At 32.8% G+C, this 17984-nt stretch overlaps 1 protein-coding gene across 1 annotated transcript; it reads left to right on the forward strand.

The window, feature by feature from the left end:
- Positions 1–545: 545 nt before the first annotated feature.
- On the forward strand, positions 546–16387 carry LOC143254501 (adenosine receptor A2b-like). Its single transcript, XM_076509678.1, has 2 exons — positions 546–684; positions 14407–16387. The coding sequence occupies exon 2, from the start codon at positions 14952–14954 to the stop codon at positions 16194–16196; it is 1245 nt and encodes a 414-aa protein (XP_076365793.1). The 5' UTR covers positions 546–684; positions 14407–14951; the 3' UTR covers positions 16197–16387.
- Positions 16388–17984: the final 1597 nt, after the last annotated feature.

The following is a 17984-nucleotide window of genomic DNA, read 5'->3' on the forward strand; positions in this document are numbered from 1 at the left end:
TTCATTTTTATTAATTAGAAGCAATAAAGCATGCCATTTTTGTTCCTCGCACTAATTTCCACTTCAGAACATTTACATGGCAAGTTTATTATTCATTAGCATATAATATACATTTTAAGTAAATTTACTAATTATTTAAATATGTTCAAAACCAACAGGTTTTAAATAGTTATCCTTAACTCTTGTAACTATTTTTTACATTTATCTGTTGTATACTTTATTACAGTTTCCATAACGACTACAAACAAATAGTTGCTACTAAATATTTCAGTCCATCTGTTCTATTAAAACTTGTTCAGTCGTCGCCTTTCTTTCCACTGTTTTGTGAAGGTGTCATTAAAGTAAAGAATTACTGAATTTTTCAGAGTGTTTTATCTCCTTTTTCAGTGGTAGTGCAATAGTTTCTATAGTACGGTATGCTGTCTTTAACCACGCAATCGACAAAGAGGAGCCAGTAAACGTCACCGGTTCAATTATCCAATCACAGTTTAGACACTTTGTGACGTTGGGTGGTACATTGTTAAACTGTAGTGAAAAGGATCCCCGATTCAGAAATTCCAGAACACAGCATCTTAGTCACGCACATATAGTACGATTCATAACCATCTATTGGCATGGAAACAGTTATAACAATCCAGTGTAGATTTCATCCAAGTGCGTAGCTTGCTCACCCTTAAAAAAAGGGTAAGTTGCATTTGTCAAAATTATTTACAAAAACTTCCAGTTAACTGCTTCTGATTATCTTCTATTGCATACCAATCTGATTTGTGTAAAACTTAACTCTAACGGTACAATAAAAAATAAGTAAAAATTAGGAATGATCTTATTTTATTCGAAATTAATCAGGCTGAATTTAAATAAATGGATGCATGCAAATTCATACAATCCCTAATTTTATCCTGATATTTATGTAATAAATTATCAATAATCATGTGCGCTGGGAACAAGAGTGGACAGAAATTTAAGAAATAAGCTTTCGATATTATACTTTCTCACATGATCACACCGCACAAGTTAATATAAATTATTGATAAGAATATCATCTTCTTCCGGGGCCCAGCATGACTAGGTGGTTATGGCACACTGCTCGTAATCTGAGGGTCGCGAGTTCGAATCCCCGTTCCACCAAACATGCTTGCCCTTTCAGCCGCGGGAGCATTATAATGTTACGGTCAATCTCACCATTTGTTGGTAAAAGAGTAGCACAAGTGTTGGCTATAGATAGTGATGACTAGCTGCCTTCCCTCTAGTCTTACACCGCAAAATTATGGACGGCTAGCTTTGCGCAAAATTAAAAAACAAACAAACCTTCTTCCGGCCTCTTAAGTTAAACCGTACACATTATACACTAATATCATTAAAACGGTGTGTCTACACCCAGTTACAACAGCATATATGTAAGGAAGTGCTATATAAAAAGCCTTTTTCTTATCATGTTTTACTTTACTTCATTCGTTTTTGAGTGTGTGTGGAAATACAAAACTTTCGGAACAGTTTAGTTACCAAATACCTATAACTTTTCAAAAACTGTCTCAATTTCAAACAATGAAGTTTAATCCCTTTTGAAAAGTAAAATAAATTTCAACTTCTAAAATAATTTAGGATGGAATTCTGGCTTGGTAATACATTTTTGTTAATTCATGAAAACCTAGAAATAACGTCTGGAAATGTATTATCGCTAGCCATGGATATTGAAAAAGGTTTATTTCGCCATTCTTAAATTTTATTTTTATCAATTTTACAGTTTTTTGTTTATCTTGTTTTGTGCGATAATAAGAAATTATGAAATTTAAATGATAGGAAACTTCTTATTGCTAATAACATTTAAATAAGGGTTGATAGTTATTTTGTGTATGCTCTTTAAACAGCTAGACATCAAATTTCACTTTTTTATCAAACTTTAAATAAATCTAATAATCTATAGTAACAAAGTGATATGAGTTTAAACATTATCAATATCATTTTCGATAGAGATATTCATGTCATGTGATGACGACGTATCTTTAATTGTTCGTTATAGATTTATGAGGCAGTTTTAAAATTTAATTTTGATAAGCATTTATGTGTTTATTATCCGCAGTATTATTCGATAGAATTATGGTATATTGTAACAAATATAAATGTATGCTTTCTCTAGTAATGAAATTTTGTTTAGCAACAACAAATTCGTTCGATAATTTTTATCACTAACGTTGTAAGTTTTTTAATGAGAATAGCAGCAAGATAAATATCTTGATTAATGGGCACTATTTTCTCATGCTGATTTAATAGTTACATGACATGCATTTCTAAGTTGATATTTTCTTACTCCAGTATGTGGACTTCCCTGCATAACACATAATGATTATCTGGTATATAATTTAGTGTGAACATACGAAACAACAAACAGACGTTTTCACGAAAATGTATTATAATTATATGATGCACAAGGTTTATAAAACTGATGTGTCCGTTCAATTGAACTACATAGCAGTAACTGACGAAAATGTATCATGTTGCAGTAGTCACGTTTGTTCCACAAATCTGTGATGCCAAGGTGATTAAAAGTAATAAAACGTTATCTGTTTTACAGAGATGAATGCACACATATACCAAACGTTCAAACTAGACAAATCAATGAACATCACAATTAGTTAGCTAATGAGGGTGTTTCATACCCTACATTTTATCTTCAGCATACGACATAGTATACTTTTAGGCAAATATTAAAGGATAAAGTAAATAATACAGAAAAAAAGCCTACATGTTCATATAATATTTAAAATTATTGTTCTGTGGCTTAATTTATTGTTTTTTCCCGTGCGTTGAGCAATTATGTCATCCATTTATATATAATACAAACAAGTTTTTATATGTTGGCTTCTGGCACCAAAGCGTTTTCACAAACCTTTGCCACACTTAACAGGCACTCTTGAGGCCCCCAGGAAGTGTCAGAGAGGGGGCAGCAGATGTGGCATCTAAGAGGGGTGGTCGTCGAATTTGTCATCTATTTGTTTTTGGTGGCTCAGCGTGAAATTTAAGGGATTTTGACGGTGAAAATCAGGTTTCAATGCTCGCGGAGAACATAGCCGATTGTATACCTTTGTGCTTAATGATGTCTTGTTTTTAAATGAATTTCGGAATTCATGTATCCTTTTGTTTGAAAGTTATGTGTTGGCTAGAATATAATAATAATGTCACACTTTTATGTAACGGTTTTATATATATATATATATATATATATATATATATATAATAGCAGGAGTATTCGTACCCTGAATGGAAGTTATATGACGTAATGATTAATGAAAGGCTATCTTACGATATGAAAAACAGATTCCCTTATATGTAATTGTACAAAATGCAAAAACACCAATGGAAACTACAAAACACAAAATGTAAAACCATCAATTTGCATATATCTTCTCATAGACCCAAATACCTTCATATCAGTTTTGACGAAAATCCATCAAAAGAGGCGACGTAGTAGTAAAAAACGCAAAAAAGCCCATAAAGACCGCAAAACGCAGAATAAAAAACTAAAAATTTGTATGTTTCTCCATAAGGACTCAGTAAATCACCATATAAAACTTGATGAAGGTCCATCAAGTAGTGGTAAAAAACGTAAAGTAAGGCATTTGTTGAAAATTTAATTGTATATAAGTTGGAACTGTATGATTCATACAGGCCTTAACGTGTTTTTTTTTAATTTCGTCTATTTTGTTTGTTTCTAACAGAGTATGATATATGTCCTATTCTATTTCTTTTCTCTCGCACATGTAATATTTCATTCTCTATGACAATACAATTTATTACCAGTCGTAATTCAGCATAGCTGATCAACTGTATGTTGAAATACGCAATTTAGGACTCACGTTTGTCAGACAGAAATCCTTTTACTTGCACCAAACTTATTCTTCGACCTATAAATCCTTAGATTACGTTAAAACGATTCTTTGCTGAATTAAACGTGAATTAAACACAGTTTCAATATCAACAAGCCCTACACAATACGGATAGCTTCGTACCTCAAGAAACAGAGATGAATATCATGTACTCCAAGTGAACTTTCTGAAAGTGTGTTAAGGACAACTTGTTTGCCTTACGAATTAATATTTCCATGCGCCTCAAAAAGTACTTTGTATAATCGATATAAGCCGTTAGAAACAATTGTTTCGTTTTTGACAAGATAGAAATCAAACCTTAATAGTCTTGCGTAACTGTGAGTTAGAGACCGAAGACATTTTATGTGATTGTTAAGCACAATTTTACACAATTAGCTATGTGTGCCCTGCCCACAACGTGTATCCAAATCTGATTTCCAGTGTGATAAGTCTTAACACTTACCGCTAAACCACCTAGGATCCCTGATAAATCCCAGCAATCGAGGAGTATCTATCAAATTTTTACAATAGAAATACACTTTACTTAGTTATTTATATCACCGTAGTCTGGTTTGTTTCTCCATATTTCTAAGCTAAAGTGAAGAAAAAAAGGTAAGTTATCATTTCTCAACTTTATGATTATTGTCTAAGATGTATTCTACAAATAAGAAACCTATTCATGTGCAAAAACTAATCAGAAATAGAAAAATAGACACTGAGTAAAGTTTTTCAATGGAAAAGCGGTAAAGTTGACGAGGTCTTATATCGTTAAAATTCGAAGTTTGATCCGTGCACTTGAACAAAAAGAAAATTGCATCATATAATATTATATAAGGTTTCTATAACACAATCTCACTATCTAAAAAGAAAGGAAATATTTTTCTATTTTAACATATATAAAACAGATAAATTGCAAAGATTGGACAAATGTTTTATTCTACTTAAGAAATATACCTTTGAGGGAAAGACAAGCTTTACTTAAAACGTTTTAATAAGCCAAATATAAAAAAATATTAACAGGCTTCAGTCTTGAGCGTAGAAACCCCAAGAAAAGCAAGAAATGAATATTGCATTCTCCAACAAAAATAATTGCAAAAAAACAAACATGCTGTGCCATTGAAAACTGATAAGTGAATCAGATTCAGTTTGAAGTACTTTGTGTTTATCCCAGAAATACCAAAAAACAATGAGAATTCTTCATTTCAATACAATTTCATTAATTCCTCGCATACAGTGTTAAATATAGCCTTTTTTCAAGATTGGCAGTGACTCAGTACGGTCTAAACTGGTAACGAATGCACGAATACGCAGAGCTAAGCCTGCAACATAAACTTAGCTTCAGAGCTCTAATACAATTTTTAGGATACCTGTTCAAGACAAACATTTAATTGTGTTTTCTCCAGTGAAGAAAAGGCCGAAAGACCACACACATTTTCTAAAAATATATGAAAGGTCCACCAGCTTCTGATAATTAGTTTGATTTTTTCAATAATCTTTTGACCTTCATAAAAATCATATAAATATTTCGTGTAGAAGGAAATGTCCACTTTTTCTTTTTATAACTATACCGTAAACTGTACAATATATATAGCTTTTGATGTGATCATAAAGCATTATCTTATGCCATTATAATTAAATTTGACATTGTGTCGTCCTGTTTGAAATTAAATGGAGAGCCCCGAGAAAAGCTGACAAATATAATCTAAAGTAACAGGAACGTGAGCCTTAGTGGTGCACCGCAACACTGTTTTTCAAAGCAAAATGAATACTTATTTTAAACTATTTAAAATGTATAATTAAAGTGATTTAATAAATTAATCATTCTCCATGTATCTTTAAGAAACAAAAGAAGCTTTGATTAATGCCCTGCAACAGAAACTTTGAGCTTGGTGAACTGCGCTTATTAAATATAACGAAGAAATTTGGAATAGCTGTAAGATCGTTCTGGTATTTATAAACATACTATTACAAACTCCGTCAAGCACAAAAAATTTAATTTTGTTAGAAAGCACTTGCTAGAATCTTCAGTATTACGTTCTTGAGTACTTTATATGGTAAAAGACAAATGCTATGTAATAATAACTGCATAAAAAACTACAACACTTTCGTTATATAGGGTTAATAACTAAATGCATACAGAGAGAAAGCACGTTTAAAAAAGTCGTTTACAAGCGTGCTTTTACTTAGACGTTTTAATCACTTAACTCTCCAGGGCTAGACAAGATAATTATAATGTAACTTTCAATTTACACATTACGGGCGTTACATTTTTAACATCCTTCCAAGTATAATTACATTGTTCTGCATCATTTGCAGATAATTCGACGTCATTAAAACAGCCTTAATGTTAGTTGTTCCATATCTCAGCTATAATATTTTATTTTGTAATTTATTCTAATTGTTTATCTCTACTATATAAGTTTCTCGCCTCTTCCTATAGATTATTACTCCTTGTTAATCTGGGTGTTTACATTTGTGGTTTGAGCAGTTAAAATGTAACGTTTTACTTCTTATAGCATTAAATGCTATATACTTTCAACTAAAATACTTAAGACATTATGTTATAGCGTTACGTATAATATGAAAGTATCTATTAAGTTCACATATAGTCTCCACGTGAGTATTTAAATGCGTACTCTGCCCCTTTTATCTTTTTTTTTTTTTTTTGAGAGCGTGGTTTGGGCCCCATAGTAGAGGTCTGCATTTCGGAGCTAATAAACCGTCTGAGTGTGTGTGATACCACAAAATAGTCTCCCCAATTTAGCTTTTGGTGAAATATCATAGCGACAGATACTATTGCAGGTGCTACTACGTGTATTACATAAAAGTTATGTAATTTTAGTGAGAAAATTTGCTTAAGTGGGAACTGAATTGTTGTAAGAACAAATGCGAGAAAAATGCTGTTACATGTTGCTTTATTTTCTCACAAATATATATATCCTCTGGTAGGATAGCGGTAATTTTTAGGCCTTACAGCACTGAAATCCGGGGCTTAATTGTCTTTGGTAGACACAACAGATAACCCGTTGTAGCTTTGATCTATTATAAACAAAGAAACAAACATCTTAAAAAGAAACTATTAAGTCCCAAATTATCCAGTTTTCTAATGGCGCTGATTTTAAAAAGCAAAGTAGATATGGACATTTAAGTTGTTGATAAAAAAAGCGGGTCAAATGTTATGACCAATTACTGATTACCTAAAACGTGACGAGCTTCTAGTTTTGTAACACTGAGTGAAATTTAATCGAAATAAAGATTTTGAAAACGTATTTTGTAACTGAAGTGTCAGAAAGTAACAGAAAGGAAGAAGTGTTAAAGTTTAAAGGTAAATCTGTGTCGTGCTAAATTTGCAAAAAAGAAATTGTTTGTATGTCTGCTATTTAAATTATTTGTTCCTTTCAGATATTAGCTCAAAGCTATAGAGGGGTTAGCTGTTTTAGTTGTCCCTAATTTTGAACTGATAGACTAGAGAATATTCAGTTAATCAATAGTAACACAGCCAACTCTTGTGTTATTTTAATGAGACAGCAAGCTTTGACTATTAGTATTACAAAACACCCACAACTCAAAAGTGCACAAATAGCTCAAAAATGCGGAATGTGATTTTGCGACAATGAAACCCGAACCTTGAATACAGGGGTTGACAGTCGTGTAGGCTAATCACTAGAGCACCTCTTCCAGTGAAAAATTACATACTAATTCTCAGTATATTCTTGACATATTTATATTTTCTGTTCCTTAAAGGAAAAGTCACTTAAATAAACCGTTTTTAAACAAGGATCAGTTTTCATGTTTTATTTGAAGTTGAAGTAATTGTTTTCCACTACTAAAACTCGACAATTAATTGCAGTTTTTTTAATTTCTATCAGTGCCATCAATCAAATAGTTGGCAATATGCCCTATAACTTTGTGGAAGCACATGACGATAGCTGGCTAGTAGAAACTGAGTAATTAGGTGTTCCCGTCCATAAGATGAAATACAACCAGAAATGACTGAACCTATTCAGTCAAATGTTTTCTTATATGTTCCAAACAGATGTGTATACAAACACGTGAAACAACTGGACATTACTTAAACAAAACTTACTGAAATAATGTACTTAGGTCATCACAGTTTCAACCCCAAATCTGTTACGTTCATAATAATTAAACGTTTGGTTATTTTTTATTAGGCACAAATTTATATAATGAACTGTGTCAACCAAGATTATGAAAACCCGGTTTTTAACGTTAAAATCCGCCAAATTTACCGCTGGTAGGTAAGTGATTAAGAGGGACAACTTTATTTCAGAATGTTGTCATTGCTTAAGTATTATAGCAACACAATAGCTCATTGTGCATAGAAGTCCTCAGTTTTGAACATATAGACTAGAAGGAAGATCTATATTCAACAGCACCCATCGCCATCTCTGGGCTACTTTTATTTGACTGAATAATTGGAATTGACCGCTACGCTTATAATACACCCACAGCTGAAAAGTGCATAGTGTAATTTTGAGGAAGCGGGTCGTGAACCATAGATGTATGAATTCAAAGTCCGATGAAATCAGTAACTAATAAAGTGAAAGTTATTTGGAGTATTTTAAACTATTGTGTTTTTGAAGGATATACAAGATAATTTTTTCTTATAATAAAGAAACCAGAGGATCATTGGCTTTCAGACGTTATTATAAAGTTAATTTCGTTTTAACGGGACCTAATATTAGCTGCTAAACTGTCTGTTTGGTAAAATAAATTGTTTTTTTTTCATTTGTCTTTTTGTTAAAACGATACAAAATTTTGATAGCCGAAAAAACAAAACTAAAGAAAATATTACATGTTCACCTTAAAATAAAAACATATTGCCAGTTTTTATTATTTTGAATCTTTCTAATTTAAAATCCTTCGTATAATTATTCCATGGTAATAATGCTTGTGTGTACACATACTGTATATGATACGTCTGTTGTTGCTAGATATAAAATAAATCAATTGCTAATTTCTATGTAATGTGAAGATCAGAATACCCTTTATGTATACTATACATCCTAATTAGGTACAGCTACTGATTGACTGTCTCTTTTGTAAAACGCTCACGGCTGAAAGTACAGAGAATTTTCAGTGTATATCGCAGTTTCGAATCTTGGACCTTCCGTTCCGGATAAGCACTAGGCCAAACTCAGCCCTTCTAATTAAGTTTTAAATTAATGACATTCTGAATGTAGGTATATTTAACTCACCAACATTTTTCAAGATATAATCGCTTTTATTTCCAAGCAGCTCGATATTATCAAATGAAAAAAAACGAAAAAATATTTACGTGTTTTTATATCTTTTTATACACGTAACAAGTGTTACAAAATGCTTATGATGCTTTTTTTGTTACCAATATGATTTTACGTACAGTTAATTGACACAGTTATATAAATCAGTGACCAAAATGATGCCATATGGATATTCATCGATATAATACGTTAGCTGTTTGAATTGAGATTTTCTAAAAAGTGTCAGAGAAGAACACTTTACATGTGTTATACTGTATTTGCAAACAGTGCGCTTTGTAATGACTTATTTTTTAGACAACAGAAAGAACTTGGTTTGTGTTTCGTCATCTTTCTTTTGCAATTGCATATTTAAAAGAATAGAGAGAGTGAGCGAAATATGATTCTTATCACGTTTCTCATAAACACAAAATTTCATATCCTTATACTTTTGTGTCATTGTGTATTTTTTCTTTGTGTATGAATTTGTTTGCTTTATTTCTCGAAGCAAAATCACTGATAACTATTCTGCGAACAATGTGGGAAAATGTGTCAGAATGCACTGGCTTTTTAAATGCACAGTCCAAACTACTAGCTCTGAGGTGAAAAATGGAGGATGTCAAAAATAGAACTGATTATGCAAGATAACATTTCCTAGGCTTCATTGATAAACAGAGAAATTTAGACCACATTAAACACTGTTCAGCGTGAGAAACATTCTACACTCACTGGGTAGTGAAATAACAACAATAAGAACAGAAGCAATGAACGTTTGGAAAATTGTCTTTCAGCGGTTTCTTAAAATAAGTTTGGTATATGTAGATTGATAACAGATTTAAGTTTTTTCACTTCTCTGTTTTAAATTGCTTTTAATGTTAGAATAGTAAAGCAGCGAAAATATAAAGCAACTGTATATTTTATAATTACATCATTATACGTGATAATAGTTTAACAAAATAGGTTATCTAGTTAACTAATGATTTTTGTGATTCACAATATATAAATATTTACTACTGCAAGAGCATGATGAAGAGACAAACTGTGATAGAACATAACAATGAGATTGTTTACAAGTGACACATCCTACTTAAGTAGTTTATTACTGGTATCTAGCAAGAAACTTGCTAAAAGCACCATAGACATCAGGAGCACAGTGTATGATGAATCATAATCCTCTTGCATTGCTACTTTTCATTGTACATAAACACAAAATGCTGGTCTTAAGAGCATATTAGTTTGTAGCGAAATGTTTTGACCTATAAATAACCCTTTTTTGTTTACTCTGTGTTCATTGATGAGAGTATGATTTTAAAAGAAGCTCGCCAACATAGGTGAATAAGCAGAAATAAATAAAAGGCAGTTCGTTGCTAAATAATTTTAACACCAGAATTTGTTTTAAAAAAATCCACACACTATGTGACTTTACAACGCTTTGCTTAATAATAAAACTGTGATTAGTCAATGAAAAATTCAATGTGGCATGAAAGACAATGATTTATTATGGAAGAAGCTACAATAATGGGTATATCAACAAAGCAGTCCGTGCATATTTCATGTGATTATTTAGTTTAACATGTTTGATGTATATTCCTCTACTCACTCACTACTAATAACCTAAAATACTTCAGATGTTTGATCCCAGTCTGTTCTTTGATTCGTTATTCCTTCTGCAGCATACCAGTTTCATCAGATTAACGGCTCATCAGTTCTGTTTGAGAAAGCAAAGCAAATAAATACATTAAGCCTGATATTTTAATGGAATGTAAACAATTTGTAGGCCTTGATGTATAGTCCTTTTCACAAATAAACTTGCTTAAGCTGTTCTGTTGACAAGAAAGAATGAAACAATGCAAGTCAATGTCATTGTAATGGCTGTTCGCTGTATGATTTCCCCAGATAGTGCAAACATATTTTATACCTTATTTTGGTCACTTGGCGATTTAGGTATGAAATATCATTTTCTGTTATTTCAAATTCTATACACTTTCCTATAATTAAACATTTTTCAATGATTAAAAGTAAATAAAAACGTTAGTTGTAACAGTTTTTATTTGAATATGTGTTTTATTTTATTTTTAAGTAACGACTGTGGAATGACTGCTGCTACTAAGCAAACACGACTTATGCGTATTTTTTTCATCATTAATTCTTTGGATCAGAGTAATCTTATGAAGAAACGTTTGACAATATAGGAATTCCTTCCTTAGACCAGAACGCATTTGTTTCATTGTAAATATTAAAGACTGATATAGCTGTCCTTTACTCAGAGCTCGTTCAATTATTGCAGCTTGCACAGAAACATAAGACGTATTTCTATTAAGCCAAAAATACGTTGTTGGTTGACAGTTTGTGCATCATGATAATTATATGTCAGACTTTGTTGTCCAATCTGCTGTAAATTCTTCAGCGAATTCAATATTTTGGTTTACATTGACGACAGAGATTATGTAATATATATATGACAGTAGTCACAGTGTCCGGCGCCAGGGAAAGATCATTTCTGTCTGCGACGTCTTCAAACCAGCACGGTCCTTAATTTCCGCTTTAATACTTTCTTAGCTGTAAGTTAATATATGTTTAGAAAACTACATGTACACGATTGACGACAGAGGAAAGTATTGCTTGTTTCTGTATTAATCCCTCTGGTGTGAACAACCATTAAATTTGCAATTGAACAAATGAATTGTGTTTAAAATATGTATCATTACAAAATTTTGTGGCAAACAGTACATTTTTTGTTCATAGTGTTTTAAAGTCGAGAGATCGTAGACCAGAATATTGTGGTAATAAAAGCAAATCGATTTTGGTAAATCGTTGAGATATTTGTATAAAGTACATCAAAAACCATTTCCATGATAAAATAATAACAGTGTTATTTACAAGTACTTGTAACAACCACGTGACAGTTCTCTGATAGTCACTTGTTATCACCTTTGACTGTTGTGATGATTCATTGACAGTGACTTGCAACAGCTTTAAGACAACTGTAACGTTTTAACAACGCTCATTCTTAACATAATTAAAACTGAAAATCTAAATGATCACACAAGAAGAGATTTTAACTCATCTTCTGCTATTATGCTACTGATAGTTATAAAATAACATTATCCTATATTTGAGAAGTTTGAAAAACTAAACTAGAAAACTACACGTTTATAGAACGTATCGTCTACCACTCAGCCATCGTCACGATTCGCTAATTTCAATTTTAAATATAACTACCCTCAAACTTACTTTCATATTTATAATCATTGCAAACCCTATCACATACACCCAAGCTTCTATCTACCTTAAGAATGGTTAAAATCAATGCTAGGACACTATGTATTTAAATTGTCTTACTGATTGCTGGTGTCATAATATTTTGTCTCTCATTGTCCAGTACAACTAATGTAGTAGTTTTGGTATAGTGCCGTGTGTTTTCTTACAACAAAGCCACATCGGGCTATCTGCTGAGCACACCGCGGGGAATCGAACTGCTGATATAAGCATTGGAAATCCGTAGACATACCGCTGTACTAGCGGGGAACTAGTATAGTGGACGAGTGAACTATTTCTGAAGGAATACTTATTAGCATGAAACTGGTAGTAAAAAGTTAGATTTTTCATCTGATAAATATTTTTGTTGCCTAGCGACTCAAACTTTAGTTATGTTATGTGATACTCGAGGAAGACTATATTTCCGTCCAGATTCTCTACAGGTATTCGACTTTGAAGTAGGTTTAATGAATGTTGTGATTTTTGGTATTATGGTTGTTAAGCTTGACAGAGACGAAATCCAAATTGATATTGTTAAATAATATAATATTATCATCAATATATTTACATCTACGCTACATGATATAGAGAAACGTGTCATCAGTGAAAGAAAACACTGGCTGTGAAGTATCTGATACTTGGATCGATGATTCACCTAATCTAAATGGTTTGAAGTAATGGATCTTTAACGGAATAATACATTGGCTACCATTTGAAGTACTAGAATGACAACATATTTCGTTTTTATGGTAAGATTCAAATCACAACTCGTGAAATGAGGGTTGGTCAGAGTTTTAGCTAAATTCAAACCAATGTAACAAGGTTTGTGCTGACATGAAACAAGAATTTTCATATTTCTTATACTACATATATTATTGTTCTATATAATGTACTTGCTTTAGTGATGTTAAAGAAAAAACACCACTATATCTTTAGTGTAAACAGATTAGTCATATAACTATTGTCTAAATGAGACTTTTGTTGGAAATGCAAATAGTTCGTTCATAACAGGTATGTTTGTTAGGAATTTAAACAACAACTTGCAGTGGATGTGTCATAAGACAAAGATGGTTTACAACCAGATCCTTTTCGTTAAGTCCCTGTGGACACAGGACAGGCTTTGGGTTCAAATCCATCATAAAATGTGGAAAAACACAAGATCAGATTAACCCAGTTACTATTCAAGGTAATACTGTCTCACCAACGTCAAAAGTCCAAAGTGCTTTGGTTCCAGCCTTAATTAATGTTTCTTCAAGTTTTCAGCAATATTCTACCGAGGGGAGAAGATTAGGATGTATAATTAACTGAGACTCTAGGGCTATCCGTCCCTAATTTAACAAGGAAGGCGCCAAGTCATCACTACCCACAGCCAATTCTTGGGCTACTCTTTATCAACGTAAAAAAAGAGATTGACCGTCACGTTATAATGCCTTACTGTTGGAAAAGGGCAAGCATGTTTCGTGACGGGGTTACAGATCTTGCAATTGATTTAGTACTACAGGGAAAACTGAACGTTGTTTCAGTTATAATCCTTCCTGGTTTTCTACAAGTTTCCAAATTTGGTTTTCAGAGGTATTTACTGCAAAAGCATTCAAGTCTAATTTTATGTCTTTTGTGTTTCTATACAAATATATTATATTATTTTATTAATGTATTTATCCTTTTGTGCCAATAAAAAATTAAAAGTTGCTTCGGCAGCTACTTATGAGATATAAGATAGATCTGAAATGCTTTTTTTACCCACTTCTAATTTTACGCCGCGATAGATAAATTATGAGGAACGTGAGAGAAAACATCTGCAGTTAACTTGATTTTTGTAGAAATTTTAGGCCTATCGATTTCCAATAGCTCGCCAGCTTTCAGCACACAAACTATAGCTCTTAAGAATATAAACGATTGATTGAGACTCGAAATGCAAAATGATCTACCATTTTAGATAGTAAATGTCTTCCTTCTGGTTTGGCAAATTTCATTTCAACAGTGACATATTTGTGAAATTTATTTTTGATATATTTAGTTTATTGATTATTTCATTTCTTTTTCAGTGATTTGTGATAAGCTGACAAGGAAGAAGTTCTTGAAGCCTCCACATTATTCTAAGTGTTATCACAATACAAGTTAACAGGAAGGAAAGTTTCAAACTGTCTACTATTATTCTGAATGTTATTACAGAATGTTATCACTTTTAAACTGTCTACTATTATTCTGAATGTTATCACAGAAAGGAAACTCTTAAACTGTCTACTATTATTTTGAGTGTTATTACCTCACGTCAAATAATAATGAAGCTTTTGAACTGTAAACGTAATTTCTAAATGTCATGTGATCTACTGACAGGGATAAAACTCATGAACTATTGAACATTGTTATATACATTACCACGTGATATCCTGACAGGAGGAAAGCACCTGAAGTGTTCATCACTGTCCTGAACGTTACCATGTTAGGTGTGAAGAGGAAAGATGTTTTTGAAGTGTTCGCTATTGTTCCAAACTCAATCATATAAAACATGCTGATTGGAAGGAATTCTAGATGTTTACAGTTGTTTTAGTCCTCCACGTGAAGTAGTTAGTGGTAGGAAATCATTGAAATGTCCACCATTGTTCTAAACTCCACCGTTACTGAAGTTTCGATAGAAAAATATTTACCAAACGATGATGCTTCCCAAGACATCCGACCTTGGAATGGTGTTCTGTACGTTAAGAACAGAAGATTCAACTCTGAATGGAACTCAGCAAGTGACGTCTCTTTGGCAGTACTCAGCGTTTTTATTATTTCATCATTAGCTACGTGTAGTAACGCTTTACTTGTAATATCCATTTACCGCTTCAAGCGCCTCAGGAATCCGAGCAATTACTTGGTCCTCTCGCTTAGCACAGCTGATCTAGGCATCGGACTTGTTCTTCCAGTCGCTCTTTACTTCGAACTTTGCCGTTCCAAAATAGACAGAGCACTTTTTTGCTTGTTACCATTTTCTATTCTTATTCTGCTCTGCGGTGTGTCAATCTTGAGTGTAACGGGAATAGCGTTAGATCGTTACATTTCCCTTGCTTCTCCATTACGTTACAACAATATTATTACCGACCGCACCATTGGCAGATACGTTATAGGATTCTGGGTATATTCATTCCTTGTCAGTTGCACACCTGTGTTGTGGTTGTACAGTACATATCCTGAGAAACACATAACAACTTGCAGCTTCAACTTAATAGGGTATCAAGTCAGGATTTTTCTTTTCCTTTCGCTTTTTGCACCCTGTTTGTTCTTCATATTTTCTAGCTATGCTTACGTGTACGTGGTCGCCAGGTACCATGCGCGTGCTATCTTTTCAGTGGAAATGTCCCTTCGCCAACAGGCTGGGAACGTTGAAACTGAGACCAGATACAGTCGAACTTTAGCAATAACTACAGGCCTATTTCTTATCACGTGGCTTCCATTCCAAATGTGCATGTTAATTGATGCATTCCATAACACTAACCTACTATCGGGGAAAGTAACGTTTTATCTGGGGATCCTGGCAGTCTCAAACATTTGCATCAACCCATGGATTTATGGTTTTCGAAACTCAGAGATCCGTTACGCCTCTTTTAAGACCTTGGAAGAATTTGTACCAAAGTTAGGCTATATTCTGAAGTCTTCTGTTCGCGCAGAAGGGTCTTATGGTGGGGTGCCAAGCTATGCTTCCAATATCCGCTTATGTCATTCCCCTAATCTCGCAGTCAACACCACAGAGTTTGTAAACTCGACCTGTCTTCATCCTCCTGACAATATCTATTTGACAGAAACAAGCTTTCTCACACCTAATTCTGTTGTAACGACGGTTGCAAGTGTGTAGGGAGATTTGCTATCCTGAATTAGAAAATTCAAGTTTCAATGTGTACTGACATTACTGCATTACTAAAAATACAAGCACAAATAGTTATCAATCAACGGATTTCTTTTAAAAAAAACAACGACACATTTTTAACCATAAATTGTTCTTTATGTATCATAAACGTGGTCTAATAAAAGAACCTTTCAGTTTAATTTACTCTCAGTAAAGTGGGTAAGGGACAAGTATCCGATTCAATTGGATATTAATTTACTAGGTTCTACAAACAGTAGAATTCTTTCAATATTAAACAGTGGAACTTCTGGAAACCATGACAAACGTTATGTATTTTAGATATAAATTACGCCCTCACGTTTTGTTACTGTATTTTTCAGCTGACCATGATAGCAACAGTAGCGACCAGCACATTCCAAAGAACATCGTGACATGGGAGGGAGGTTCTAAAGCGTGAAGCACTGTTTCACACTGTCACATGAATGTCTGTAATAGCTCCTCACTAATGAGGGAACTGCAGATCACCATGCACATACTTATATAATTACTTGTGTGAACAATGACGAAATAAATAATTTAATACTATAGTACAATGAAGTGGTAGCTAATACCCGAGGAGCACTAAATATGTGTAGTCACATCTACTATCCGATGGGATATTAGGAAACGAAAATCAGATATCCGAACTGTCCAGTTACAAAATTTATATGAACAAAACATTAGCAAAGTTGTATGGTTGCACAGTTTAACCTATTCATTAGAATGGTCTGTTTTTGGCGGTTTTTTACAACATTAACACTCCATGTTTGTAATGGGCCTATAAACCTCTTGAAGCTCCATATTCCATTATGACAATACCTAAACTGTGGCTATGAAGTTTGGCAAGCAATAACAGTTGCAAACAATAATTATCACACAAAATTTACAAAATATCAATAAAGGGATTTATGTGTAGAACAAGTGAATAAACGTTATTATATCCACAAACTGAGAAGTCACAAATATTTTTAAAATAATTGAAATTGTTATTATTATTTCTATTTTATTTATCATGGAATTAAAGTAGCGTTAGAAGCCTGACTGTAAACATTTTTTTTACAATTCAATAACGTGGTTTGAGACTGGATATCAAAATCAAAATGTATGTATAGTTGCGTATTTAAAAAAAATACTCCATCAATGGGGTTATTTGAATAACAAAATGTTATTGAAAGTGTAGATTACATTTTCAACAAACATACACTCTAACCAGTGTAAAAAACTATTTTCTTTTCACTAAAAGTTACAAGCTTTGAAATCGTTAAAAGTATGGAGTAATTGGAGTTACTCATACAAATTACACTTTGCATATGTATATAGTTTGCATTTTTATACTTATGGCAAAATTACTGTAGCTATCTGCTGCTCTCCCTAGTTTTAACTACTGAACAGAGGGAAGGCATCCAGTCAACAGCATACAACCGTTTGTCATCCACGCTAATGAATTGTCTACTACTCTTATAACGCACCGAAAGCTTAAAGCGAGGCGGAATATTTTGATGTATCGTCGGCTCAAAAAAACATGACTCTGTCACAGGATCAACCCACACTCAAATACACTATAACTCTAAAACCTTGAAGTATTTCTATGCAAACTATTGATTTAGTTGCCAGGGTTTTGAGATAAAAGGATCACCTTCAGTTTGTTTGAAGTTCATATTAGCTAAGCTATACATAAACAAAAATAACAAGATTTGGACAACTCATACCTTTCACAATAAAGTAAATCAAGTTTGGATATCTACAGGAAAACAACGT

The sequence above is a fragment of the Tachypleus tridentatus genome, chromosome 1 (assembly GCF_004210375.1).
Source record: "Tachypleus tridentatus isolate NWPU-2018 chromosome 1, ASM421037v1, whole genome shotgun sequence".
NCBI classification, from domain to species: Eukaryota; Metazoa; Arthropoda; class Merostomata; order Xiphosura; family Limulidae; genus Tachypleus; species Tachypleus tridentatus.